This window comes from Lepidochelys olivacea, assembly GCF_965140295.1.
Source record: "Lepidochelys olivacea isolate rLepOli2 genome assembly, chromosome: 4".
Taxonomy (NCBI): domain Eukaryota; kingdom Metazoa; phylum Chordata; order Testudines; family Cheloniidae; genus Lepidochelys; species Lepidochelys olivacea.
The window spans coordinates 15,046,997-15,074,285 of record NC_140414.1 but is presented as its reverse complement, the minus strand read 5'-3'; the positions used below and the strand labels follow the sequence as shown (position 1 = coordinate 15,074,285).

Genomic DNA, 27,289 nt, shown 5'->3' with positions numbered 1-27,289 from the left:
GCGTGTGCCTGGGGGGGCGGGGCGGGAGTACGGGCGCGTGTGCCTGGGGGGCGGGGCTACGGGCGCGTGTGCTTGGGGGGCGGGGCGGGGGTACGGGCGCGTGTGCTTGGGGGGCGGGAGTACGGGCTCGTGTGCCTGGGGTGCGGGGCGGGAGTACGGGCGCCTGTGCCTGGGGAGCGGGGGTACGGGCGCGTGTACCTGGGGGGCGGGGGTACGGGCGCGTGTGCCTGGGGGGCGGGGCGGGAGTACGGGCGCGTGTGCCTGGGGGGCGGGTGTGCGAAGTAGCTCCCTGTCTCGCCTCTGACCCCTCCCGGCTCGGGCCGCCGACTCTATGGGACAGAGAGGCTCGTGCGCAGGCGCAGCACCCACCGGCGGGCGGTGAAGAGGGAACGGCTGTCTCTGACGCACGCCCCCGTTAACCAATGAGCGTTTCTCACCCCCTCCCTCAGCGGGAGCGCGTGCGCAGTGGAGGCGCCCCCGAGTTTTCAAATCGCCGGAGCGGCGAAGGGCGGCGCGCGCGCGCGCGCGCACGGGGCGCGGTCTGGTCCGGGAACGGCCGCGGCGCAGGCCTGGGGGAGCGCTGGAGCCGACATGGCGGAGCCGCTGGTGAGAGAGCCGGGTCCTGCCCCCGCGCCCGCATCATGGCTGCTCGCGCCGCCGCTCCCGCCTTGGGTGCGGGCTGAGGCTGCTGCGGGGTGGTGGTTCCCAGGGCGGGGTTCGGGAGGGTGAATGTGGGGCTCCTACCAGGGCGTAGTGACTTCTTGGGTGTGTTACGGTGGCGCCCAGGAAACTCCCCCCCTCCGCCCCCGGGGGTAGTCCGCGGTGGCTGGTGACGGAGCGATGGTCGCAGTGGGGGAGGGTGTAGGTTGGATGTCAGGAAACACGGTTTCACCGGGAGGGCGGGGAAGCCCTGGAATGGGTTCCCCGGGGAGGTGGCGGAATCTCCCTCCTTCGGGGTGTTTAAGGTCCGGCTTGACAGAGCCCTGGCTGGGGTGATTTAGTGGGGGGGTCGGTCCTGCTTTGAGCGGGGGGGTGGGACTAGATGCCCTCCTGAGGGCCCTTCCAACCCGGATCTTCTGTGATTAGGTGTATTATGGTAGCTCACAGGAGCCCCACAGGGGGTAGTTATTTCTTAGCTGTGTTATGGTAGCGCCCAGGAGCCTCCTGGGGGGGAGGGGGGGGATAGGTTATTGCTTAGGTGTGTTATGGTAGTGACCTGGAGTCCCACTGGGGGTAATTATTTATTAGTTATTTTATAGTAGCGTCCAGGAGCCCCCCCCCCCCGGGGGTGGTTAGTTCTTAGATGTGTTGCGCTAGTGACCAGGAGCCCCACCGGGGGGTAGCTATTTATTAGGTGTGTTACGGTAGTGCCCAGGAGCCCCCTCCCCTGGGGGTAGTTATTTCTTAGGTGTAGCCCCACAGAGGGTAATCATTTATTAGGTGTATTACGGTAGCACCCAGGAGCCCCTCAGGGGGTAGTTATTTCTCAGGTGTGTTATAGTCGTGCCCAGGAGCCCTCTCCGCATGCAGGTATTTACGTGTATTACAGCAGTGCCCAAGAGCCCTGGTCATAGGCCAGGGCCCCATTGTGCTCTGCATTGTACATCCTTCCCTGTGGAGCTGGCTGACTGCCTAAGCGTACAACAGTGGGTAGAGCCAGTCATATATGGGTCGGCTGTCCACTCTACCTGTGACACAGGCCAGCCCATCTCCCCTGGAGTCTCCTCCTTGTTGCAAGTGGGGTGATGCTGCCCTGTGTGATGGCAGCTGCCTGTTGCAAGCCAGGTGGATTTTCCTGGCTTCTTAGGGCTTGTCTACGCTACCTGCCAGTTTGGCAGGCAGCGGGTAGTCGATTTATAGACACGATAAATAGACGGCTGAGCGCTCTCCTGTCGGCTCAGGTACTCCACCAGAACAAGAAGCACAAGTGGAGTCGATGGGAGAGTGTCAGCTGTCGACTTACCGTCGTGAAGACACCATGGTAAGTAGATCTAAGTATGTCGACTTCAGCTATGTTATTCACATAGCTAAAGTTGCGTATCTTAGACCTTCCCCAAGTGGTAGTGTAGACAAGCCCTCAGTCTCCTGTGCTGGGGCTCTTTGTCTCACCCAAGAGGATGTTTAGGAAGTGCCTATCATCCAGACATTTAATGTGCTCGATAATCTGTTTTCTAGTACTCCCTGCTCCAGCAGGGTCCTCATTAAACTCAACAATTCCCAGCAGTTACTGCACACTGGGGTTGTTGGAGAAGTTTCTCTATGTGGTTAGAATAGGAAATAACTATGGTAACTGGTATATAATGGCAAATGTTGACTTGTTAATGGTGACCTGCAAAGGGTGGAAGGAAGTCTGTGTTCTTTATGATGCTTCTTTATGATGTACTTAGTTCCAGACCTGAATTTCTAATATTTAAAATATGTAGAAGAACCATGGGATTATGACATCACAAAAGACTGGAACCTCAGCAGTTTAAATGGAATGGATTTTTAATGGTGACTTAAAAAAAAAAAGAAATTGTTCAAAACATTTATGAGAAAGAAAGTCTTTGTTGAAGTTCCAGAATTCCCAATTCTTTAGTTAAGGTGTGAGAGGTTTTCATACACATTTGAGATTACCAACGAGTTCTCCAGCAATTTCAGGGCAGGTCAGGCTTGACATTCTTAATATTTCTTGGGATAAATAAAGAAAACATAAGCAGACTTTTTTTGCTAAACTAATTTTTAGTCCTTTTTTAAGCAATTGATTCATGAAGAAGCAAAAAATGGGCTCAATTAAAAAAAATTTTAATTAAAAAATCATTTGCAGTTCATTTTTAATGGTGACTTCTGTAGGTCAGTCTAAGTAATCATTCTGAGATGCAGACAAATGCTTTTCACTGTTTGTTCACTGGAAGAGTTTGTAGATTAATTACCAATAGCTTGTTCTACCATGTGTATTACATATGTGTTTTAAACTTGATCTCTCATCACAACACTGCTGTTAAGCAGGCTTCCACAATGTAATACATGATTTCCTATCAAACTTAGTTTTACAGTAGTTGGATTTTGTGTGAACTTTGTGCTATTGTGTTTAAAGTTCCTCAGGTTGTTTTCCTCAGCTGTTAGAGAGTCTCATAAATGTTAAATATTCCTGTCTCCATTTTCTGGTAGCAGGTCCTGGACATGGCCTTCTAAGGACTATGAGAAACAGAATTAGCAACAAGTAAAATTTTCTCAAGCAATACCATATCCATAGGATTCTAACTCTTCAGTCTTCTGCTTCTCATGTGATACAGGTGGGATCTGCTCCGGATCTTAATGATGGCTTTGAGTTTCAAGTAGCTGTACACTCAGATTCACAGGTCACATTTTGACCATTGTATCTCGGCTCCCTCTACATCCTTCCCAACTGGTATCTTTCTAACCACGTTCAAGCAATGGAACTCCCTGTTGGATCTGCACCTCTGCTGCTGGTTCTTGCTCTCTGATTTTTCCAGACTTTGTTCCATGCATTAGACTAATAGCATTCTAGTCACTCATTCTTATTTAAGAAATAACTTGTAACTTGTTCTTGATCCATCTGTATATTGGATTACATGATCTGGACCTCCATGACTTCTCTGCTACTGCTTTTCTTGACAGTATAGTCTTGAGGGTTCATTGTTGCCTGGTGTCATAGTCAACGAATAGGTTTGTGGTCAAGGCTCTGGTCCTGCAGATGTTTCTCCATTAACACGATCACTGTTTGCTTTGAATCAGCTCTTGTACTGTCATTGGGTTTTGATGCTTGAGGAAGATTGCTTCATGTTAAGTGGTGGCTTTGATGTATATGGGATACTGCTTTGTTCTATTCTTCACCTCAGAGCCCTTTGGATTTATCTTGATGCGCGGCTGCTCTAGTTATTTCTTCACAGGATGTCATCCTTGTCCCTGTCTAGCTGGTGGAAGAATGGAAGTTCAGAGGCATTAAAGTGTCCACTGAGTGCAGTTTTGCATTCAGTCATCCCTAGGCCTGAGAGCTGTATTCATTGCCTGGGAGTCTAGTACAGTGTGATGCTGAGTGTTGGATGTGCCAGAAGATGTTATCAAGGACCCCATTAGGTTGAGACAGAAATTCCTGAAATTCTGTCTTAGGTCCCCTGAGAGACACTCTGCTAAAAGCTGTCCTAAGGCTGATCTAAACTGTTTTCAAAGTTGTCTACCTCAAAGCACAAGCCTGTAATTTCTCTGCTGAGTGCTTGGATACTCTGCAGTAGCATTACTCAGGTTGGCATAATCCCAGCAGTGCCATTTTGAAGCTTGTCTTGAAACAGTTTGTATCTTCATACAAGCTAAAAATCTCTCGTTTGAATAGTTTTTTGTGCATTATTATTGGGGCTTTGTTCCTGTGACAGTTTGGGGGAGCAGTATGTGCAATCTATTCATTCTTTTTGATATTGGGGTCTTTTTATATGTATCTATGTCAGTCTGCAGACTCCATTTGTGATGTGTTTTTTTACCTTGTCTGTTGTCCTGTTACCTCCATGCCGGACTTAAATTCCAAAGGTTGATGGCAAAGGGCTAACAGGTTCTTGATTTAAGTGCTCTCCCATTGACATGAATCATTCTAAACAATTGGCTGACTACTGTCCAGGAGAACTGGCTTGTCAGAGGAGAGAGCGCCTATCAGTAAAGTGACCTGGTAAGTGTGTTGGATCACCTGAAGAGGCTGATCCAGGGGAAGGGACTTGTGTTAATTTAGATGGAACCAAGGTGTTAACATGACTCTGTAACTGTTGAACATTAAACATTGAGGGGCCCTCCTGGTTCTAGGGAACGGGCAATGGGTAACATTGTTGCAGCTCTTAGAAGGGGGGGGCTAGATACAAGATTTATCGACAGTCTGGTGTGTGACCAAGAAGAGGCGCTCTCCTAAAGCTGTGACAGCTCCAACCTAAGTGCTCTGAGGTAGTGAAATATCCAATAGCTCTCTTAATATACCATTGTTGCTACCTTTGATGAAGTAGCTTGTCATCTCAACCAGCCTCTGACTACTCTGCCTTAAAATCTAATGGCAATGACTGAATACAAATAGTGCCAAAGACAACGCAGAAGAACTGCAGGACCAGAGTCATGACAATATACCTATGTGGTGTTAATTATAGGAATATTCTGGCAATTTTCTTCAGTCGCCTGCATGCCCATCCTTGCAATGTTACAAGCTCAAGGTTAAAAACCCCAAGGACTTATTAGTGGAACAAAGCCATCAGCCCCCTTTTTGGGGGGGGTGGGGGATGGGTTACTTCTCTGACAGGAAGAACCGTATTGAAATACTGTTTGTAGCCATTGATTCTTGCTTAAAAAGGACCTAGGTAGGAAGGTTCCAGAGCAGGGTGCCAGATTCACTTGGAGGAGAGGGCTGAATTCTGTTTAATTATGGTATAAATTCAGGACTCTCCAGTCTCCACAGTAGAATTCATAGTGGAATACACAGTAGAATTCACTGATGCCAGTAGGAGATTTATACAGCTTGAGAGAAGAAGAATTGTATTTGTTCAGTGCTTTATTGTTGCATTAATCGTCAGTGAGAAAATAAGCTCCCCTTTAAACCCACTGCTATTTCTGCCTTTTGTTTCTGTTTCTGTTCCCCATCCTCATTTCCCTGTTTCTCTCTTCCTTCCCAGTTTGAGAGTCTTAGTTCCCAGCCTAATGAGCATCCTCTCCCCTTCTCCATTCCATCCACTAAATACTGCTGGGGGAATTCTGCACCAAAAAATTAAAACTTCTCCACACACTATTTTAAAATTCTGCAAAATAATACAATATAATCACACCAATTTCAATTATTTTGGTAATTTATTTCAAAATACTTCTCAGCAAGAATGTAACAATACAGACAAAAAAAAGATTCAGGAAATGTTTTTTGACAAATAGATTCCTCACTGGGCATATTAATACAGAACTCTGAGTAATAATTCATTTAAACCACAGTATAAAACTGTATTTCCTGCACTCCTCAGAAGAAGTGCAAAGGCTTGGAGGAGTCAGGGGTAATGGAGGAGCGGAGGGAGGGAGAAATAATTGCTGGGAAGGAGCCTGGGTATGAACTTGAAGTGGTGTTGGGTATGGGTGGGAAAAGTATGGAACAGGTTTTTGAGGGGGGCAGGGAGGGATTATTGGGGAGTATCCCAGGCAGATCCTGGCTGACTCCTAGTCTCTCCCTTCAGTCAGGCACATCTGCCCCTGTCCCCATGTGTCTCTGCCATCCTCCTTCCCCCCGTATCTCTGTACCCCCTCTGCCCATGTGTCCCTGCACCTCCTCAGCCAGTCCCATCCCCATATCTCCATGTGTCCCTGCATCCCCTGTCCTCATGTGTATCTGTGCCCCCGCAAAGCCATCCCCCTGTAGCACTGAACCCCCTACCACTCTGCCCATGTGGCCCTGCACCTCCCCCCCCCATGGCCCTGCGCCTCCACTCCCATTCATCCCCCTTCCCCAGTCTAGCCCTTATGAGTCCCTGTTTGTGACTCCCCCCAGCAGTCCCATGTTGTCTGTTTCCCTATTTCCCCTGTCTCCTGACCTGGCCCGATAGGCGTTGTGAAGAAGCCAGGCTCTTTCTCTTCCCTATCCTGGCTGGGAATGCAGCTGTGGCCCGAGGTGGGGAGCAGGACTGGGTGCAGGGCCGGGAGCTGGGGCCGGCCTGCTGCGCTCCTCCGAATGTTCTCTTTGCCTCCCTAGGGAGATGCACCCCACACTTTTGGGACCTTCTGGATTAAACTATTTAAATGACACTTCAGTGCCAACATTAAGGTGATGCTCCAGTCAGATCGATAGAAGACATGGGAGTTCATCCGTTTATCATTGTTTCATGTGGTCTACAGACTCAGGGAGACATTGTTCATTTAGAAAACATTCATTGTTCATTTAGAAAAATTATCTCTGCAGTCATGATGACTAGAAAGTTTTTTTTAAAATGAAAGCTTAGATTCTGGAGAACCTGAATGTCATGTGTGCCATGTAATTAAATCATGCTGTCTGGATGCTTGACACCCCTATTTTAGAGGTAAGCTGAGTTACTGGCTATTGGTATACATGTATCCCCATGTGTGGGTACAGCTACATGTGTGGGTACAGCTACCAGTACTGTAGAGGGCCAAAAAGCATCAGCTAAGGGAGTTCCTACTTGTTTCACACCAGCACAAAATCAAAGCCTGGGAATCCTCTGGACTGATGTACTCAGGGAACAAGAATTAGTTAAATAATTTCAATTTCTTTTCTTTTTCAAGCAGTATCATGTTTGATAATAAGAAATTGACTTTTGTATTTTAACAGAATCATTTAAAAAATGACTACAGAGCAAGATTCTGCAACGGAGAAGGGTAATTAATTTGTGCTTGCATTTTAAATTTTAATTCTTAGATACTGACCACTTGTGAAAGTTATGTTGGTTTATATCAGTAGGTTAATATCATAACTGCAGTCTATCAGCTATATCCCTCTAAATTGGTTTTCAAACTTGCTTTGTGTTTTGCTTTTATTTTTGTGATGTGGCTATGTGGAAGTTAAGATTTTAAATACTAAAGTAGTGATACTGAAAGCATCTCATTTTTGCCCCCTCTTGGATGTCATGGACAGTTGAGCAATCCTCAGTTAAACAGAGTATTCGAAGGTGGACATGGACAAGTGAGTGCATGGTTGGTCACTCAGAAGTCAGTTAATGCCAGTGTTTAGGTTGTGTACATAACCTTAATCTTGCTTTTTGCTTCTTAGCTACTACGTTACCCCATCCAGAAACCTTTTGATTTGCCTCTGGGTAAGACAGTGAGTGAAGGTAGGGCCTGTTGATACTCCCTTCTCTGGCCCCAGGATCTTTTCAGAGCATTGATTTCAGCCACCCCAGGTTGGATAGAGGTGTTGGTGGTGAGGGTGGAGGACTTGCAGGCCTCTCTTACCAAGCTATTTGTCAAAGTGCTATTGGAAGGGGGTGGATGCTGGCAGTTCTGGAGCCGGAAGCTCAGTGCTCACTTCAGGGACAAACCTGCTGTGCTTTCACTGAATTTTACTTGATGGGGGGAAATTTCTGTTTCCGTTCCCCTGTCTATCCTAGCTTCCAATGCGGATGGGGTTACAATTGTGCAGTCTCATCTGCGCCCCCACCAACTGACCCTCCAATTTTTTCCTGAAAGTTGCATGTTTTTCTCCTAATTCCCTCATCTGACTCCTACTTCAGGAGTTCAGGGGGGAAAAATCCTTCTGTTAATCCCTGCTGTTTCCCCTCTGAGGGAAAAGGCAATGTTCCATCCTGAAGTTAAATTAGACTTATGTGTGTATGAGGAAGAAGTGGGAGGTAGCTGGAAGTGCTCCTTTTTTCCTTTCCTTCCCACACCTTAGGGCTGCTACCCCTGGTTCAGTTAGTTGCTGCGATCCCTGATGACTTCTTCCTAGCTGATGCAGGACTCATGGGGTGGGCAGGTTGGCTTTTGCCTGCAGAAAGGAAAAAGACAATAGGGGATGCCTAAAAATTAAAGTTATTTTAATTTAGTTTTTAACAGTGACAAATGTCAATGAGTAGAACTGCACTATGAGGTTGTTCTTGCGATCTTAACTTTGGCTTTTCCAACTTCTGAGTGTTTACACCAAGCAACTAGAGTGTTTCCAACCTAGCTTTTTCAGTTTCACAACTGGAAATATTTGGCTAGGCACCACAGAAATGACCTGTCTAATGCACTGTAGGCAGTAGGAACCCCTCTCTTGCTCTCACCATAGCTAGTCTACTGGGTAAAGCCCCTTTCAGAATTTTCAGGTATGCTTCATTGGCCTTTGTGCACCTTAACAGTCTTCAGGAGTTGTTCCTCAATCTATTCCTCCACTGCAAGTTCCACTGGGGACGTTATTCAGCCCCTTCACACTTTAGTTTCGGCAGGAGCCATTTCCCTCTTTGTAGTTGTCCCTGCCAATTCTCAGTAATACATTTTGTTATTGTACTATGCATTTAAGTCCCACATGCATATGCTGGGAGTCCGCTTTTAGGTGCACACTTTATTAGCTTAGTGAAAAAATCTACCCTACTTGCCTAATATCTGATTTTTAAAAACTTGTGACATATTCATTTAAAAAAACCAGTTTGTTCCTATCCTCTAGGTAGTGATACCCAATGAGGGCTGCTCTCATGCCAGATTTCACCTCTCATTTTCAAACTGTTTTACCTGTATGACAGTTTAGGAAAAAAATTGTAAATTTTGTTCTATGGGCAGAAGACATTCCTTCACTCCCCTCACACTCAACATTGGTTGAGCTGTTTTCCATTGAATTTAAAAAAAAAACAACCCAAGACAAAAAGCGAACCAAAACACTCCATACAGAAGGTTAAGCATGGTAAATGAAAAGTTTACAGGAAGTTATGAACTAATGGAAATAGCAATGACACTGTCAACCATTATGTAATGTTGAGCATAGTGCTTGCTGCTGCATATGCTGAGATAAACAGGCTACGTGCAAATTTTAAGTGGGTAACTTTTTACTGCAAATGATTCTTTCAATGTATTTTTTTCCTTCTTCCCTCTAGAAAACAACAGATTAATGTACAGCCAGGCCAAAATGTACTGAAAATTATACGAGATTGTTTTGAAAGTAAGCTTCTAACTTTTGTCTGTAATTTTTATCTTTGATTGATCTTTTTATGAGCGAGTTGTAACACTCTCCTTAATCTCACGTAGTGGAAAAGGAGTAGTTGTATAAACGGTTTGATTTTTCATGTAGCATGTTTATAGCGTAATGCAAAAAAATGCAATGATCTTTCTAAAAATACATGGAAACTGCACTATAACCTGTTACATAAACTATATCTTTCCTTGTTGACTGGATTTTTTTCCTCTCAAATTCTGAGTAAATCATATTTTTTAAAACATGCAAGCTATGTACTATTCCATTCATCTTGTTACATTTAGTTTTTTCTTTTTAGATTGTGTTAGTGATTCTTCAATAAATTCTCCAAGCATAACACATTGCTCAACCCCTGTCATTTTTAAGCAAAAGGAGGATTTATTACTGAGCAAAGAGGTAAGTTAGTTATATTAACAATGTAACTGTTTGGCGTGGGGAACAGTTTCCCTTCAGTGTGTATTTGTTCCACATTGGACAATTTTATACATGCACCTCTTGATGTATACAGTCTGTACATTTTCTTTACATTTGTGGCATATTTTAGCTCTCTATTGCAGGGGTTCTCAAATTTCATTGTACTGTGACCCTCTTCTGACAACAAAAATTACTACATGACTCCAGGAGGGGGGACCGAAGCCTAAGCCAGCCCAAGCTCTACTGCCCTGGGTGTGTGTGTGGGGTGGGGGACGGCAAAGCCCGAGGGCTTTGGCTTTGCCCCTGGGCAGTAGGGCTCGGGATTCAACCCCGGGCCCCAGCAAGTCTAAGCTAGCCCTGGCGACCACATTCAAAGGGGGTTCCAACCCACAGTTTGAGAACCGCTGCTCTGCTGTAATGGTTGATAACATTATTTCCCTCAGTTGTCATTGTAAAACAATTTGGGCATATTCTCTATCTCCCTGCTCCATCCTTTTTCTCATAATAGTTTACCCAGCTTTCATTCCTGATAACTTTCTCTAGTAGTCTCTCAGGTTCAGACTTCCCTTGAACTTCTGCTTCTCTTGTCCAGCTTCAGCCGTTGGTCCCACTAAACTTTTTACAATTAAAACTCCCACTGCTGGAAAAAGCAATGAATGATTCCTTGGTTACCCGCTGCTGGTTGGTAGGGCTAGCTTGCACCCTAATGCAAAAGAATACAATTGTGTTTATTAGATCTTTCTTTGTGTTCTTCCCAGCAACCAAATGGAAGTAGTATAATTGAGCCATTGAAGGATGATGCTTGTATAAAAGGCGCTTGTTAGCTCATAATCTTCAGTTGTTTGTAAGAGGTAGAGTAGTTCACTTTCTAGCTGTCTTCGTAGAAACAAAGTCTTGGCCCTGTGATTGCACCTGTCTGAGTAGTCTCTGCTACCAAAGAGGTCAAGCTGCAGTCTCTTGGGGTACGTCTATACTGCAATAAAAGTCCCTCAGCTAGCTCGCATCAGGTGACACGGGCTCATGGAGCTTGGTCTGTAGGCCATAAAATTGCAGTCTAGATGTTCAGGCTCAAGTCTAGGCTCTGAAACCCTGCGAGGAGGGTGGGTCTCGGAGCCTGGGCTCTAGCCTGAGCCTGAATGTCTACACTGCAGATTTTAGCCCTGCAGCCCAAGCATCGCAAGCCTAAGTCAATTGACCTGACTGTGAGACTCAGTGCCCTGGGTTTTTTTATTCCAGTGTAGGCATACCCATCGTTTTACCAATATTGTGCGTATTTCAGGTTTTCAACGGAGACAGCTCATTGTAGGGGTCCTATATTTATCAGAACAAGTGCTTCTGTATGTGTGTGGTCTGCTAAGATGTTTATATGGCCCCTATCAGCATCCTATCCAGTTGCTTTACAGATATTAATCAGTTTATCCTCACAACACCACTGATTAAGGAGGTGTCATAAATATAAAGAGAAGGGTAGCCACCTTTCTGTGTACAGTGCTATAAAATCCCTCCTGGCCAGAGGCAAAATCCTTTCACCTGTAAAGGGTTAAGAAGCTAAGGTAACCTTGCTGGCACCTGACCCAAAATGACCAATGAGGGGACAAGATACTTTCAAATCTGGAGGGGGGGAAAGGCTTTTGTCTGTGTGATAGCTTTGCCGGGAACAGATCAAGGATGCAAGCCCTCCAACTCCTGTAAAGTTAGTAAGTAATCTAGCTAGAAAATGCATTAGGTTTTCTTGGGTTTGGCTTGTAAATTTGCTGTGCTGTAGGGAATGTGTATTCCTGTTTTTGTGTCTTTTTGTAATTTAAGGTTTTGCTTAGAGGGGTTCTCTATGTCTTGAATCTGACTGCCTGTGAGATTATCTTCCATTCTAATCTTAGAGTGTTTCTTTTATCTTCGTTTTGTTCTTCTAATAAAGTTCTGTTTTTTTAAGAATCTGATTGGGTTTTTAGGGTCCTAAGAAACCCAAGCTGGTCTGTGCTCAACTTGTTGATTCTCAAGCCTCCCCAGGAAAGGGGGTGTAAGGGCTGGGGGGGGCGGGGGGGATAGCTGGGGGAACAGGAACTCCAAGTGGTCCTTTTCCCTGGTTCTTTGTTAAAGCGCTTGGTGGTGGCAGCATACCCTAGTCCAAGGGCAAAGATTTTGTGCCTTGGGGAAGTTTTTAACCTAAGCTGGTAGAAATAAGCTTAGGGGGTCTTTCATGCGGGTCCCCACATCTGTACCCCAGAGTTCAGAGTGGGGAAGAAACCGTGACAGGAGGTATCCCTTATTTTACTCCTGAAGACCTGGGGTGCATAAGCAGGGTTGGTGGTAATCATGACTTTAAAAAAACTCAGTAATAAAATTTTGTTTAAATCATGATCTTTAATTACATTTTTTCAAATTTAAGACATTTTATTTATATGTTAGCACTTCCCTTTTTATAGTCTTACTAAATTACTAAAGTAGATGTTACACTTTAATTAGCTTCTTGCTCCTTAGGGGAGTTTCAAATTTTATACAGGTTTTTTTTTGTACTAAGAAATTTCATACTTAAGAAGCTTATCTATGCTGAAAAAGACAAGTCAGTTCCACTTTTTGACTGTGAGAATAATACAAACTCAAGAAAAAAATTGATAAGCGAATAGCCCGTGCTATATTTGCACCCAATAACACCTTCTGATACATTTAACTTCCACAAATCAATAAAACTGAAATGCTTTGACCAGGCAGTAACAGTCCATCATGATTTGTATTTTGAAGTCATTGGGACTTTTGCTTTTAAGGTACCCAGGTGCTTTTGAAAATCCCACCCTTAGGAACTTAACTTTAGACTCCAATTTTTAAAAATTTTGGCCTGTATTTTAAAAAGTTCACAATAACTTTGTTAATGTATTGAAATTTATTTAATGTATTGTATTTTCATTGTGAAGCAGTTTTGTTTTAAACCAACAAAGATTTTATGGCACTTAATTTTTTTATTAAAAACAATCTAATTTTAATTTCTGATTTTGCAATCATTTATGCATATTGTCTAATTTTGCACACTTGATTAGTTCCACTGAAGTCAATGGAATGATTCAAGTAAAGTTACAAACCTGCTTAAGAATTTGCAGGGTCAGGGCCTTAATTTTCAGTATTTTGAATTGGTTATAGCAGTTTTGTAAAAATCAAAAGATTCTCCATCTGCAGTGGTATTAACACCTCTCTTCCTCAGCATTTATAATTTAGTTTATTACTAATATTATTATAATATTAAATTAAAGTTTCAATAGCACAGATTTTCAAATTAGTTTTTACAAAGCCTCAGTGTGATTCATGTGAGTGATATTTTTTAAAAAAGTGATTTAAATCCGTTACTTACATCGGCCTACATGCATGCAGAGGATAAATAACTTGCTCAGCATCTTATAGAACTAAGAATTGAACCGTGGTGAGAGGCTTGAAGTGGTTTAATTACTTGAATGTTTTATCATTTTACTGGCATTTTTAAAGGACTGGAAATGTAAGTATTAAATTGTGATGAGAATCTGCTTTTAAATGATTTTAAATAAGATTATGATCAGAAAATAGGTATGTAATGTGAGGATTTATATTTGTTAATATTTTTACTATTGCTGTATCATAACAAACTTTTTTCTTTTCTACCTCTCCTGCTGTTCACTGTCAAACATTACAGTTAAATTCAGGTTTATTTAACTCTGTGAAGAAGACGTTTAAGTCTACATCCTCTGTAGATGCATCACCAGTAAAATCAATCAGCTGTTCAGGTTGGTGCTGCTATCATTTAATTGTTAAATTTTGGGGGTAATTATTTCTTGGAATTTTTATACTGTTTTTTGAGGTGAAAACACTAATGCTGTTTAATATCTATAACAGGACAGTCAGCTGAAGAACATCAGAAAGCTATAGCACTTGAGAACATAGTTGGCTCTAACAAAAAAGAGGGGTGTGTTTTAAAAGAAGGTACAAGCTCAAGTGAAGATGATCTTTTTGATGCCGGTAATCCTGTTGGTTCTAACAAGAAAGCAAGTAGTATATTAAAAGATGTTGAAAGATCAAGCCAAAGCCCTGCTGGCATCTTTGATACTGATGAGGATAATTATGAGGTCATTGGATCACCTGTTCTCCTTGTTGAGGAAGCAGAAACATCTGTACACCTGTAAGTTGCTTCGTTTGCTAAATCTACAGAAGAAATGTTTGAAAATTCTACTGTATAGCAATCTTCAGTGCTCACAGTAAAATTTAAGTCAAGAGGTAGTGATTCAAATGAGACTTGTGTGCGTATTGGATAGCCCTGGTTCCTTCCAAATTTGTTTTTGCAAACCCACTTCAAGTTATCAGACATGGTAGAAGAAGTTAATGTTAGACTCTACATCACAGTGTCATAGAAATAGAAATGTAGAGCTGCTAAAATAGTCACCTGCAAAACTATATTTTAAGTTGCTTGACAGAATGTTTGCTCTTAGCACAATATATTTTCATAACTTTTTAAAGAAACATAATGTAAACTGAGGAGGATCTAGGAAGAAACTTAAAGTACATTTAGAGATTAACAGTATCAGATCTAAATACTATTTTTTTTACATATAGATTAAGTCTTGATGAAAAAGCAACTCTAGCAGTGATGAGGAGACAGACAGAAGTTCGAAGGTCAGAAGGTCCTCAGGCAAGGACAGAAGAGCAGATGGTTCCAGTGGAAAGAGCAAAATGTGTTACTGGACCTTCTGAACAGGAAAAGAAGTCGCTTTCTTCAGCATTCTTAGGGGCTGTGACAACAGGAACTGTTGAAAAAAGGTGCATTGAAGTAAAACTTAATTGTTAGCAAGTAATCAACACAATCTCAAATATTGTAGCAACAAATTTATCTAATACTGAATGATGTATTAGAGCAGTCCATCTGATTACTAAAAATAATCAGAAAAATGATCATTGGAAATAATGGCAGTTAGTGTTTTTAAAGTGCCCCAAAAGCCACAATTGAGGAAAAAGGCCATAGTGGTTTAAAAATGGACAACATTTAGAGGGGAAGTGAAGGCAGCTATAAAAAGTGTGTTATATAACAAATGGAAGGAAGGGGAAGTTGATAGTAGTGAATATAAATCAGAAGGTAGGAATGGTATAAAATTGATAAGGGGAGCAAGGGGGCACAAAGCAGAAATCTATGGCCAGTGGAGTTAGGGACAATAAGAAGGAGTTTAAGTATATTGGGAACAAAGAGTCCTAACAATGGTATTGGTCCATTACTAGATGGAAATGGTAGAATTATCAACAGTAATGCAAAAAAGGCAGAAGTGTTAAATATTTCTGTGCTGTATTTGGGAAAAAGCAGTTGCTCTCCATAAATAACACTCTTTCCATTCCATTAGTATCTCAGAAGAGTGTTAAACAGCAGCTACTAAAGTTAGACGCATTTTTAAATCAGCATGTCCAGATAACTTTCATCCAAGAGTTTTAAAAGCTGACTGAGGGGATTACTGGACCATTAATGCTGATTTTTCAGTAATTCTTGGAGCACTGGCAAGTTCCAGAAGACTGGAAGAAAGCTATTGCTGTGCCAACATTTAAAAAAGGGCAAATAGGATGACCTGGGTTATGATAGATCTGTCAGTCTGCCATTGATCCTGGGAAAGATAATGGAGCAGCTGATACGGGACTTGATTAATAAAGAGTAAAAGGAGGGTTATGTAATTAATTCCAATCAACATGTGCTTATGGAAAATAGATCTCATCAAACTAACTTGGTATCTTTTTTCATGAGATTACAAGTTTCGTTGATAAAGGTAACTGTGTTGATGTAATATACTTGGACTTCAGTGAAGTGTTTGATTTAGTACCGCATGGCACTTTGATTAAAAAACTAGGACAATATAAAATTAACATGGCACCCATTAAATGTATTAAAAGGTATTTAGCTGATAGGTCACAAAATGTATTTGTAAATAGGGAATCATCACTGAACAGGTGTGTTTCCATCTTTAGTCCTATGTTGTTTTACATCTTTATTAATGACCTGGAGAAAACATAAAATCATTACTGATAAAGTTTGAGATGACACAGATTGGGGGAGTGATAAATAATGAAGAGGACAGGTCTTTGAGAGAGAGCGATCCAGATCTGTTCGTAAGCAGGGTGCAAGCAAACAATATGTGTTTTGATGTGGCTAAATGTAAATATGTACATTTAGGAACAAAGAACTTATGTAGGCCATACTTACAGGATGTAGGACTCTGTTCATCATTCATCAGTGATTCTGGAAAAGATTTGGGGGTAATGATAGCTAATCAGCTGAACATGAGCTCCCAAACTAAATCAAAGTTGTCCTTTTTGGCCTCCGAAGCTATGAATCTAAGTCGTAATTCTGACATTACACATAGACTCCTCCGGAGGGTTGAAATGACATAGAATGCTTCCGCCGACGTGCACAGGCAGAAATTGTGGAAAAACAACCTCACTTGCCTCATAACCTAAGTCGTGCAGAACGCAATGCCATCTACAGCCTCAGAAACAACCCTGACTTTATAATCAAAGAGGCTGATAAAGGAGGTGCTGTTGTCATCATGAAGAGGTCTGACTACCAAAAGGAGGCTGTCAGACAACTCTCCAATACCAAATTCTACAGACCACTTTCCTCAGATCCCACTGAGGAATACACTAAGAAACTGCACCATCTACTCAGGACACTCCCTACACTAACACAGGAACAAACCAACATACCCTTAGAGCCCCGACCGGGGCTATTCTGTCTACTACCCAAGATCCACAAACCCGGAAATCCTGGATGCTCCATCATCTTGCGCATTGGCACTCTCACTGAAGGACTGTCCGGATATGTGGACTCTCTACTCAGACCCTACACCACCAGCACTTCTAGCTATCTCCGTGACACCACTGATTTCCTGAGAAAACTACAATGCATTGGTGATCTTCCAGAAAACACCATCCTAGCCACTATGGATGTAGAGGCTCTGTACACAAACATCCCACACACAGATGGAATACAAGCTGTCGGGAACAGTATCCCTGATGCCACAGCACAACTGGTTACTGAGCTCTGTGACTTTATCCTCACACAATTATTTCAAATTTTGTGACAATATATACTTCCAGACCAGTGGCACCGCTATGGGCACCCGCATGGCCCCACAATATGCCAACATTTTTATGGCTGACCTGGAACAATGCTTCCACAGCTCTTGTCCACTTTACACCCCTTCTCTACCTATGCTACATTGATGACATCTTCATCAGCTGGACCCATGGGAAGGAAACCTGGGCAACGATCCATCACTTTCACAGGCCTTGGGAGGCAGGCCAGTCTTAGCCCACAGACAGCCCGCCAACCTGAATTATATTCTCACCAGCAACTACACACCGCACCATAGTAACTCTAGCTCAGGAACCAATCCATGCAACAAACCTCAATGCCAACTCTGTGCACATATCTACACCAGCAACACCATCACAGGACCTAACCAGATCAACCACTCCATCACTGGTTCATTCACCTGCACGTCCACCAATGTAATCTACGCCATCATGTGCCAGCGATGCCCGTCTGCTATGTACATCGGCCAAACTGGACAGTCCCTACGTAAAAGGATAAATGGACACAAATCAGATATTAGGAATGGCAATCTACAAAAACCTGTAGGAGAAGACTTCACCCTCCCTGGACACACAATAGCAGATTTAAAGGTAGCCATCCTGCAGCAAAATAACGTCAGGACCAGACTTCAACAAGAAACTGCTGACAACGACAAAAGGAGTTTCTCCTTCCTTGGTGTTCACACCTCAACCACTAGAAAAGGGCCTCATTCTCCCTGATTGAACTAACCTCGTTATCCCTAGCCTGATTCTTGCTTGCATATTTATACCTGCCTCTGGAAATTTCCACTACATGCATGCGACGAAGTGGGTATTCACCCACGAAAGCTTATGCTCCAATACATCTGTTAGTCTATAAGGTGCCACAGGACTCTTTGCTGCTTTTACCGATCCAGACTAACACGGCTACCCCTCTGATACTTGATTTTAGTAATTGTTTTGTACATTTATTTCCATCTATGATTCTTGGGTTACCAAAATTTGAGTTATCTAACATAAAAAGCGGTAGCATTTGAAACTGCTGTGCAGTTGAAATCTTGAACAGGTTTGAGACTCTGGCAGAGAATACTGATGCTGAATTGATGTCACTGTGACTGTCATTGGTCTCAGAAAAAGAGCCAGCAAGCCCTAGGTCTGTTAATACTTTAACCATCTGTAACGATGCTGTTTCTGGTGGGACCCTACTGAGTGTGCCAGTTCAGGACAAATTGCTTAAAGCAGGGCAGTTTCAGCCCAAGGATGGGGTTTCTGTGCACACCAAGGCAAACCAAACCAGCCAGACAGAGAAGACTTTGGTTTTACCCCACTGGCTAACCACAAGTCACACAAGCAATTCCCCTAGATACTCCAGTTTCCCAGTATCACCACCAGTGCCACTCATTATGGGGACAAATGGTTATGAAAACCAATATCCCAGTAAAAGAAAAAGTTTCTCTTGATCCCAAAGGACCAAGCCCCCAGACCCAGGTCAATGTACAAATCAGATTTTACCCACAAATCACGCTGTTGCCAATCCTTTAGAATCAAAATCTGAAGGTTTATTCATAAAAGGAAAAAGATATAGATGAGAGCTAGAATTGGTTAAATGGAATCAATTACTTACAATAATGGCAAAGGTCTTGGTTCAGGCTTGTAGCAGTGATGGAATAAACTGCAGGTTCAAATCAAGTCTCTGGAGTACATCCACTGCTGGGATGGGTCATCAGTCCTTTATTTAGAGTTTCCAGTTGTAGCAAAGTCCTTCCACAGGCAAGAAGCAGGATTGAAGACAAGATGGAGATGAGGCATCAGCCTTTTATAGTCTTTTCCAGGTGTAAGAACACCTCTTTGTTCTTACTGTGGAAAATTACAGCAAAATGAAGTTTGGAGTCACATGGGGAAGTCCCTGCATACTTTGCTGAGTCGCAAGGTGTATCTGCCTTCTCTGAATGGGTCCGTTGTATAGCTGATGGTCCTTAATGGGCCATCACGCAGGCGAGGCAGAGCTGACACCAACTTGTCTGGGGTGTCACCCAGAAGCACAGCATAAGTTTGAAATACAGACAGTATAGAGCCAATATTCATAACTTTAACGACAAAAATGATACACACACATAGACAGTATAATCATAACCAGCAAACCATAATCTTGTCTTAGACACCTTATTTGACCCACTTTATAGAAGATTTGGTGCTGCTACAGGACCTTGGTTTCAACAATGATCTGTATGGTCCCAGATTATGTCAATAACGTCACACCATCATTGACCAGTGTCACATGGGTCATTTGAGAGATGATATGGTTATGTATTGTAAGCGAAGTGGCACTTGTTTAAAAAAAAAAAAAAGCAGCAATACATGCTAACTGCAAAACTTTTATGGAAGCCAAAGCCATCGCACTGGAGAAAGCTACCAGGAACAACATTGTCTCTGTGTTTAAATGCTTGAGTGACCTCGCTGACAAAAAGGGTCATTCACTTAGTGAGGTCAACTCCAGTTCTTGTCAGCTAATCAGTACAGAGGCAGAGTGCGTGACATTTCAGCTAGCTGCTAAATGCACCCACAATTTCTTTGGACCCTGACAGAAGAACATAAGAATGGCCATACTGGGTCAGACCAATGGTCCATCCAGCCCCGAATCCTGTCTTCCGACAGTAGCCAATGCCAGGTGCTTCAGAGGGAATGAACAGAACAGGTAATCATCAAGTGATTCATCCTCTGTTGCCCATTTCCAGCTTCTGGCAAACAGAGATTAGGGACACTTCAGAGCATGGTTTTGGATTTGTGCCATCCTTGCTCATAGTCATTGATGGACCTATCCTCCATGAACTTACCTAGTTCTTTTTTGAGCCATATTATAATCTTGGCCTTCACAACATCCTCTGGCAAGGAGTTCCACAAGTTGACTGTGTGTTATGTGAAGAAATACTTTATTTTAAAAAACCTGCTGCCTATTAAAATGACATGAAGGCTGCTGCTCAGTTGACGCATTCTGCACAATTTGATCCTAGCAAATTCACTAATAATGAAATCCAAAGAGATGTAAAGAAGGTTAAGGAGAAATAAGGTGGCAGAGACCTGGAATTCCTGCAGAACTGTTAAAAATGTCCTGGCTTCAAACGCTGTTCAGTATCATCTGGAGAACAGAGTCTGTCCCATCCGACCGGCAAAAAGGCATTATTTTACTGCTTTGGAAATGTAAAAGCAGCAAATGAGACTATTGTAACTATTGTGGCATTACTCTTCTGTCTGTCCTGGGGAAAAATTTTGTTTCTGTTTTGTTTCTTTAGTCCTGGCAGTTTCATGATGGAGCAAATCTTCATGCTGTGCCATCTTATTGTGAAGATATGAGAATCCAGGTGCCTCATTCACACTGTGTTTGTGGATATTAGTCACCTTGGACTCTGTTGACAAAGTATTGCTTTGGCTGAACTTGAAAACTTGCAGTCCTTTCTTAAAAGCTCTGTAGAATGTTCCATCTACTAGATGATGACTCCTCAAGCTGCATTCTTGTAAATGAGGAAAAAAAACACCTTTTGCATTAGGTCAGGTATTTGACAGGGATACATTGCTGCCCAGAACTCTCCAGTGCCGTTACAGGCTCTGTGCTTGACCAGAAACTAAGTAAATGCATTTTAGGCATATGCCTTGATGACAAGAACCTCACTGACCTTGATTTTGTCAACGACATAGCACTAGTCATCAAATCAACGGACAAGCTAGTTGAGGCACTTAAAGCCTTGGAAAGCTCAGTGGCAAATGTCAGCCTGAAAATTAGTTGGCGGTAAAACCAAGATTCTAGCAGTCAGCAATTTCAAACACACTGCGGGCTCCAGCATCTTGGTGGGTGAACACCCAGTTGATATAGTCTGTGATTTCACCTGCCTCAGCTCTGTTTCTGATAACATGAGTGGTATCAAGAAAAGTTGAAACCTGCACTGCAAAAGTATTGTTAGTAAGGGGCACCTTATCAAGAAATGTCTTTTGCAAACTGAATAGTGTTTTTAAGTAGAGAGGCGAAGCTGGTGGTCCGTATTCTGACCTGTCATACTGAAATATGGTCCTTCCCTGTCAAGATTGAAAAGAAGTTGGACACAGTTCAGATGTAGCATCTCCGAACGATCGAAAACATCAAAGGGTATGAATTCAAGTCGAATGAAGAGATCCATTTTCTAACTAAACAGGTTCTGCTCACTCAAACAGTTGCCCAGTGCTCTTTAAGGTAGTATTGTTATCTGCTCTGAATCTGTTGAACTGTTATCTGCCTACTGACTTCCCTGAGAATAATCTTCAACTTTGTCCCAATGAAAGCTGGGACGAAAAGACCCCTGGGAAAACCTAGAACATGATGACTGGTGGGTGTCAACAGACTGTTCCTCATTGGCATCTTACATGGTAACATGCCAGATTTGGCTCAGGTTAGGATATCATAGAGGTGCACAACGCATTCAGTGGCCTCTGTGCTGTCCAAGTGATAGCATTAGAACTAACCAACCAACCTAACCAATTTTGTAGCTTTATGATTTGACATTTATTGTTCTTGCTTGTATGTGCCAAAGTAGTGCATCACTCCTAGTTTTTTGTGGATTCAATACAAAAACAGTAGTGTCTGAGTGGGGTGGAGGTGGATTTATGCTGGGTCAAGGCTGTGTGGGAGTGACTTTTAAGAGCAATGGTGGAGCTGAGCTCTCTGGAAGTTGGGTGTATGGTACTTAGCCTGAGGTAGAATATTGCTTTCTAGGGAGTTTAACTTAATGGGAGAGGAAGTTAGCTGGGATGGGGGTCAGGTGGGAGCAGTGTTATGGCTCTCCAAAGTGTCTGAGTTAATGATGAGGTACAAACCGGTGGCCACAGATAGGAAAAAAGTGGCTGTGTCCCCCTTTGGTCAAGTGGCAGGGAGAAAACAGGATAGAATGATGAATGAATGTCGTTTGAGCAGTACCTTGTAACGTGCTCAGATGTTGTGAAGTCACTGTTAGATTTGCGGGATTAAACTCTGAGGGTTTTTAAATTGAAGCATTTGAATGCTGCTCAGAGATGAAAGCTCAAATTGAATTTAATCATCTTCCTTTCAGTTGGAATAAAAACAGAAGCCTATTAGTCCCGGTTGGTATAAGACAATTTCCGAAAATGTTTACTGATGCTTAAAATCTTGTACATACAAGTGTAAAATATGGAAGAATGTTCCAGGAAAAACAAGTTACATTTTTAATTATTTTGCTATATGGATTGTTATTTTGTCCATAGTAGTACAATGCTCAAATTACTGGTGATTTTTTTTCCCCAGATATTATATGGTTGGTAAATAACCCAAAACATTCTAAGCATTTATCTTTCCTTTAATATTTTATCTCATTTGTTTACAAAACTGTTTCTAAATTTGCTGTACCAAATTACATGAAAAAACAACCCTTTTTTTGTATTTTCATCCTTAGGTATTCAGCCTCAATACCACCACCACCTTCTCCCATAAAAGATTTAGGAATGGAAAATGAGTGTGAGTTTTTAATTGACGAATCGGATGGTTTTTCTTTTACATCCTGGTTTTCAATTCCCCAAAAGAACAAAAAAATAGAGAAACAGGCCTTAGCAAAGCCTGTGCCAAAATCTCAGCCTTCCAAAAGGAAAAAGGCAGTTGTACGAGAAAGCAAGAAACGTAAGGATAGGAAGACACAGAATGAAGTACCTGTTAAAGTGACTCGTATGGAACAGTCGAAAATGAAAACATGTGATGTTGCTGAAGGGATACAAGATGAGTTACAAAATGCTTCGGATACAAATCTAGGTTTATCTGACAAAAAGAAAGATGCTCTTAAATCTGTAAGGCAAAGCAGCCCTCACATGGGTAAGTCATGTTTAGAAAAACAGATCAAGATGTAAAGACTCTTTGGATTTTTATACTTGCAAATGTTGAAAATTTGAATTGTTACGATAAAAGAAAACTAGTAGTCTTTCACATTCCTTATTAATGGGAGATCCTTCTGCCCTTGATTTGCCTGTTCTTAATTGAATCTGTCAACAACCAAAGACGTTTTCCTTTGGTTTAGAATGGTGGTACTCCTCCTTGGGGATGTTTTGATTGATTACAGGGGATGTTAAATCAGGGAATGGGGAATATAAGAAAATATTTTGTTGGTCCCCTTATTCCTGAGTGTGTCTGGTTATTCAGCAGTTGATAAGCAGGTTGGGAGAGTCCTGAATGGGATGGAAGGATCAACTGAGAAAGTATGGGTGTGTGTGTGTGTGTATATGGCAGTAAGGGAGGCAACAGTGACTCATTTCCCCCTTGCCCACATGTGGAGATATCAGGGAAGGTAGCAGTGATTACTTGCTTTGCTGTTGTCGTGGGGACCAAGGAAGGTGGTACCACTCCCATCTTTGTGGAAAGGAGCTAGAGATATGTGGTGTGTCTGCAGGGAATCAGCATTTGAGGAATAATGCGGGGGAGAGCTATTTAGCAGGAAGAGTGTAAAGTTGACTTGGAAGCAGCTGTGTGAGAACAAAAGGTGCTTCAAATCTTTCTAGATTAGGGATTAACACCCAGTAGATGAACGGAATGTGGTACAGTAACTCCTCACTTAACATAGTTATGTTCCTGAAAAATGCAACTTTAAGTGCTGTTTAACGAATCCAATTTTCCCATAAGATTTAATGTAAATGTGGGGGCTCAGGTTCCAAGGAAATTTTTTGGGGGCAGACAGAAGTCTGTACAGTAGTGTACTGTACTGTGGTTGGGAGGTGCCCCTGGATTACCCCACAAAGGCACAGCCTGCTGCAGACAATGAGGCAGGCAAGGACGCTAAGAAGCACCTTATGCAGCAACAGCTTCCCACCAGAAGAACAGGCGCCAACTTTGCTGGGGGATGCTCCAGGCCTGCCTCTTCCCATCCCCGCTCTGCTCCAGGCCCACCTCTTTCTGTTCCCACTCCACCTCCTCTCCCGGAGCACACCATGTCCCCGCTCCTCCCCCTTCCTCCCAGTGCTTCCCTGCCGCCAAACAGCTGTTTGGTAGTGCTTAGGACTTTCTGGAAGGGACAGGGAGGAGCGAAGACATGGCCCTTCCCCACTCCCTCCCTCCCTCCCCCCCAGAAAGTCCTAAGCACCGCCATACAACTGTTTGGTGGCGGGGGAAGTGCTGGGAGGGAGGGGGAGGAGGTGGAGAAGAGGAACTTGTGTAATGCTCCCTTGTAAAGTTACTGCTCTTCCACAGAATCCTACAAGCAGTGGACAGAGCAAGCAGCTAAACGACGTTATAAGGGAGCACTGCACAACTTTAAATGAGCATGTTCCCTAATGGAGCAGCGACGTAACTTCGAAACAACGTTAAGCGGGAGAACATTAAGTGAGGAGTTACTGTACACTGAATATTTACCACTGTACACAGAGTATTCACTAGATAGTGCTGCTTTGAGAACTTTAAGTGAAAATCACCCACCAGAGAAAAATTTATGTTCATGATATTTCAGTTAATAATCATATAATATTGTTTTATGTATAAAGGTATTCCTGTGGTGTTAAAAAAGGAAATTAATGTGTGCATTTTTGTATGTTGGCAGAAGAAAGTAAAAAACATACAGAGAGACAAAGATCCACAAGAACCCCAAACAAGGAAAAGTCCACGGCCCTGAAACAGATACAGCCCAAAAAATTCACTTTTTCAATTTCCAGATCAGACCCAGATACTTCTGATACAGAACAACCTAAACCAACAGAAATACCTAATGAAGATTCCTTTGGATCTTGTAGTATGACTGAGGAGCCTCAAGAGAAGGTTGTGTCTTCAAAAGAGGATCATAATTTTCCAAAACCTCCCCAGTCCATTTTAAAAACTGCTCTACATTCATCCCACAAGAAACAAACTGCTAAACAGAAACTTTCAAAAGTTGCATCATCTAAAAAACTGGTAGAAAACCGAAGAAGCAAACTTAGAAAATCTGCCCTTAAATCTAGTAGTAGAAAATCCAGGGTACAAATCTCAGAGGAGAGTTCTGAAAGTGAGCCCATAGAGGAGGTGGATGAAAGAGAGATATTAAAGTCAAACAAAGTGTTTGCCCCTTCATTGCAACAGGAATCACCGACTTCTGCATTACAGAAGTCCCGTAAATCTCCCAAACCTAAAAACGTCATACGTTCACTAGAATCATCTGGTAATGTACATATCAAAACTCCTGCAAAATCTAAAAAACCTTCACAGATTTTCATAGGCAATACAGAAGACTCTGAGGGGAAAAGAGCATCAGCGAAATCTCTACGGAGGACAGCTACTCAGATTAATCAAAGAACAAATATGATTGATTATTCAAACCCTGAAAATGCTGAACCTGGGAATGCAACAGATTGCAAGGGTTCCTCTGGCCAGGACATGGCAAAACAGAACCACAAGATGTCAAATGCGTCTATGAAAACAAAATATAAAAAAAAGAGTAATGTCCACCAATCACAGTAAGTGGTTTTGTGTACTTTTTTAAATGATTGAGTGCAACTTAATTGTTCATAAAACATTTTCTGCCAAGTTTGAGGCATTATTAAGCAATTAAAATATACTATAGAGTTTATAACTCCTTAAGTCAGTAATAAGCAGGTAAATTAAGTGACATTATTAAAAAGCTGTTACTAAACATGGGCTGATAAATCCAGGGTTTTCTTGCAATAGGGACCTAATGCTCTGTCTTGTGAAGAGTCCTCTTATGATGTTACAGTACCAGATTCAGTATAAAGGTTCACATGGGGGAATTTTATATCGAGTCGTTTCTGTGAAATCAATTTTGAAGGGGTATATATTTAGAATATTTACTATTACAAGGTATAGAATAATTCAGTAAAATTTCTGAAAAGCCTTAAGAGGAAACTCAGACTTGAATTTATATTCATGGCTGTTAATTTAAAAAAGTAATCAGCTTGAGTTGGGACCTCACTTTTTTTTGTAAAATTCTTTTGTAAAACATAGGAATCTAGGAATCCTTATACCAAATAGGACCAGTGGGCCTATCTAACCCGGTATCCTGTCTCACAGTGCCCAGTGCTAAGATGAAAGAAACCCTATAGTGAACAAATATGGAACAACCTGTTCATAAAGGGGTGCTTCCTCCTAACCCTATTAGTTAGTGTTTGACTTATGCCCTGATCCAAGAGAGTTTGTCCTCTTTCTTGATTTCTAAATGTTTTATTCTGTCTAATGTAACTGTTCTTCTTATCATATAAATGTCTAGACCTGTAAAATACCAAATTCTCCAAACCCAAGACTGACAGAAATAGTTCTTTGGAAACTGCTTATGCATAGGGTTTTTTGTTGAATAATATAGTTAAGCCAACCAGAATTGTAGTATTCTACGAGTCTGACATCCAGATAATGGGGGAGGGAAATGTTAGAAATACATAGACACAAATTAAACTGTGTGGAAACTGTTCATAAACCAATCAGATTGGTTAGTCTGATATTTTTCAAGGTGAGTGAATTTATATAGTAAACAGAAGAGACCATGAAAAGTAAATTCCATTAATAGTCATTATTACAGTCTAAAAATTACCACTCACCTTAGTCCCAAGTACCAAGAATAATGTCCAAAATATGAGTGACAAGCATCAAGAGAAGTGACCAAACTATTCCCCTTAGCCTTGGGCTTGAAAAAGCAATCTTACGACTTCCTGATATTATTTTAAAAAAGGAACTTGTTACTTTGATCAATTACTTTTAACAAACATTTACTTTTGCACAATATTTACTTGTAGTGAAGTTAGTACTGGATTTATGATTGGTCATTACAGCTGACGAAGCCTGTCTCTGCTTCTGCCAAACTAACTTCTGTACTCTTATTTTGTATCAGTACTTTTCTAAAACTCCTTCCATATGCCCCTCTTTACTATAAAGAATTACTTTCAGTAAGATTACTAACAATTGCATCTCTTCTAGAGTCTCTCCTGCGCCTGAGAAAAACAAGAATCATAGCAGGTAATCTCCTCTGTTGTGTGTCGAATTTTCATTTTAATATTTCTCAGCACTAAGACCGTAGCAGCGCTGCAAAGCCTTCTCTATAGGATAAATGAGCCATCACCAGGATTTTGCTTTTTTTCCTGAGACTTGTTGCCTTGATCCCAAATCAGATTGGGATTTTTAAATCTTGCTTGGTAAATAGCTGTTAACAGTAGTATCAGTAATACTAATTGTAGTATCAGTAGCATTACTATTGACGT

General features: G+C 42.1%; 1 protein-coding gene across 6 annotated transcripts in view; it reads left to right on the top strand.

Annotated features, from left to right (window-relative positions):
- Window positions 1-272: 272 nt before the first annotated feature.
- CENPC (centromere protein C) overlaps window positions 273-27,289 on the top strand; it is a 69,062-nt gene continuing 42,045 nt past the window's right edge. For 2 of the 6 annotated variants that reach the window (XR_014711448.1, XR_014711450.1), the window contains exons 1-11: window positions 274-606; window positions 1,902-1,981; window positions 7,292-7,338; window positions 9,525-9,589; window positions 9,921-10,018; window positions 13,692-13,782; window positions 13,892-14,174; window positions 14,606-14,809; window positions 22,534-22,943; window positions 24,655-25,540; window positions 27,009-27,047. Coding sequence is in view for 3 of the 6 variants with exons in the window: in XM_084627169.1 (XP_084483295.1) it covers window positions 423-606; window positions 1,902-1,981; window positions 7,292-7,338; window positions 9,525-9,589; window positions 9,921-10,018; window positions 13,692-13,782; window positions 13,892-14,174; window positions 14,606-14,809; window positions 22,534-22,943; window positions 24,655-25,540; window positions 27,009-27,047 (2,387 nt within the window). In the remaining 3 variants the exon portion in view is untranslated. Of the gene's footprint in view, window positions 607-1,901; window positions 1,982-7,291; window positions 7,339-9,524; window positions 9,590-9,920; window positions 10,019-13,691; window positions 13,783-13,891; window positions 14,175-14,605; window positions 14,810-22,533; window positions 22,944-24,654; window positions 25,541-27,008; window positions 27,048-27,289 lie in introns of all 6 variants that reach the window. The other 4 variants (XR_014711449.1, XM_084627170.1, XM_084627169.1 and 1 more) reach the window with 4 other exon arrangements.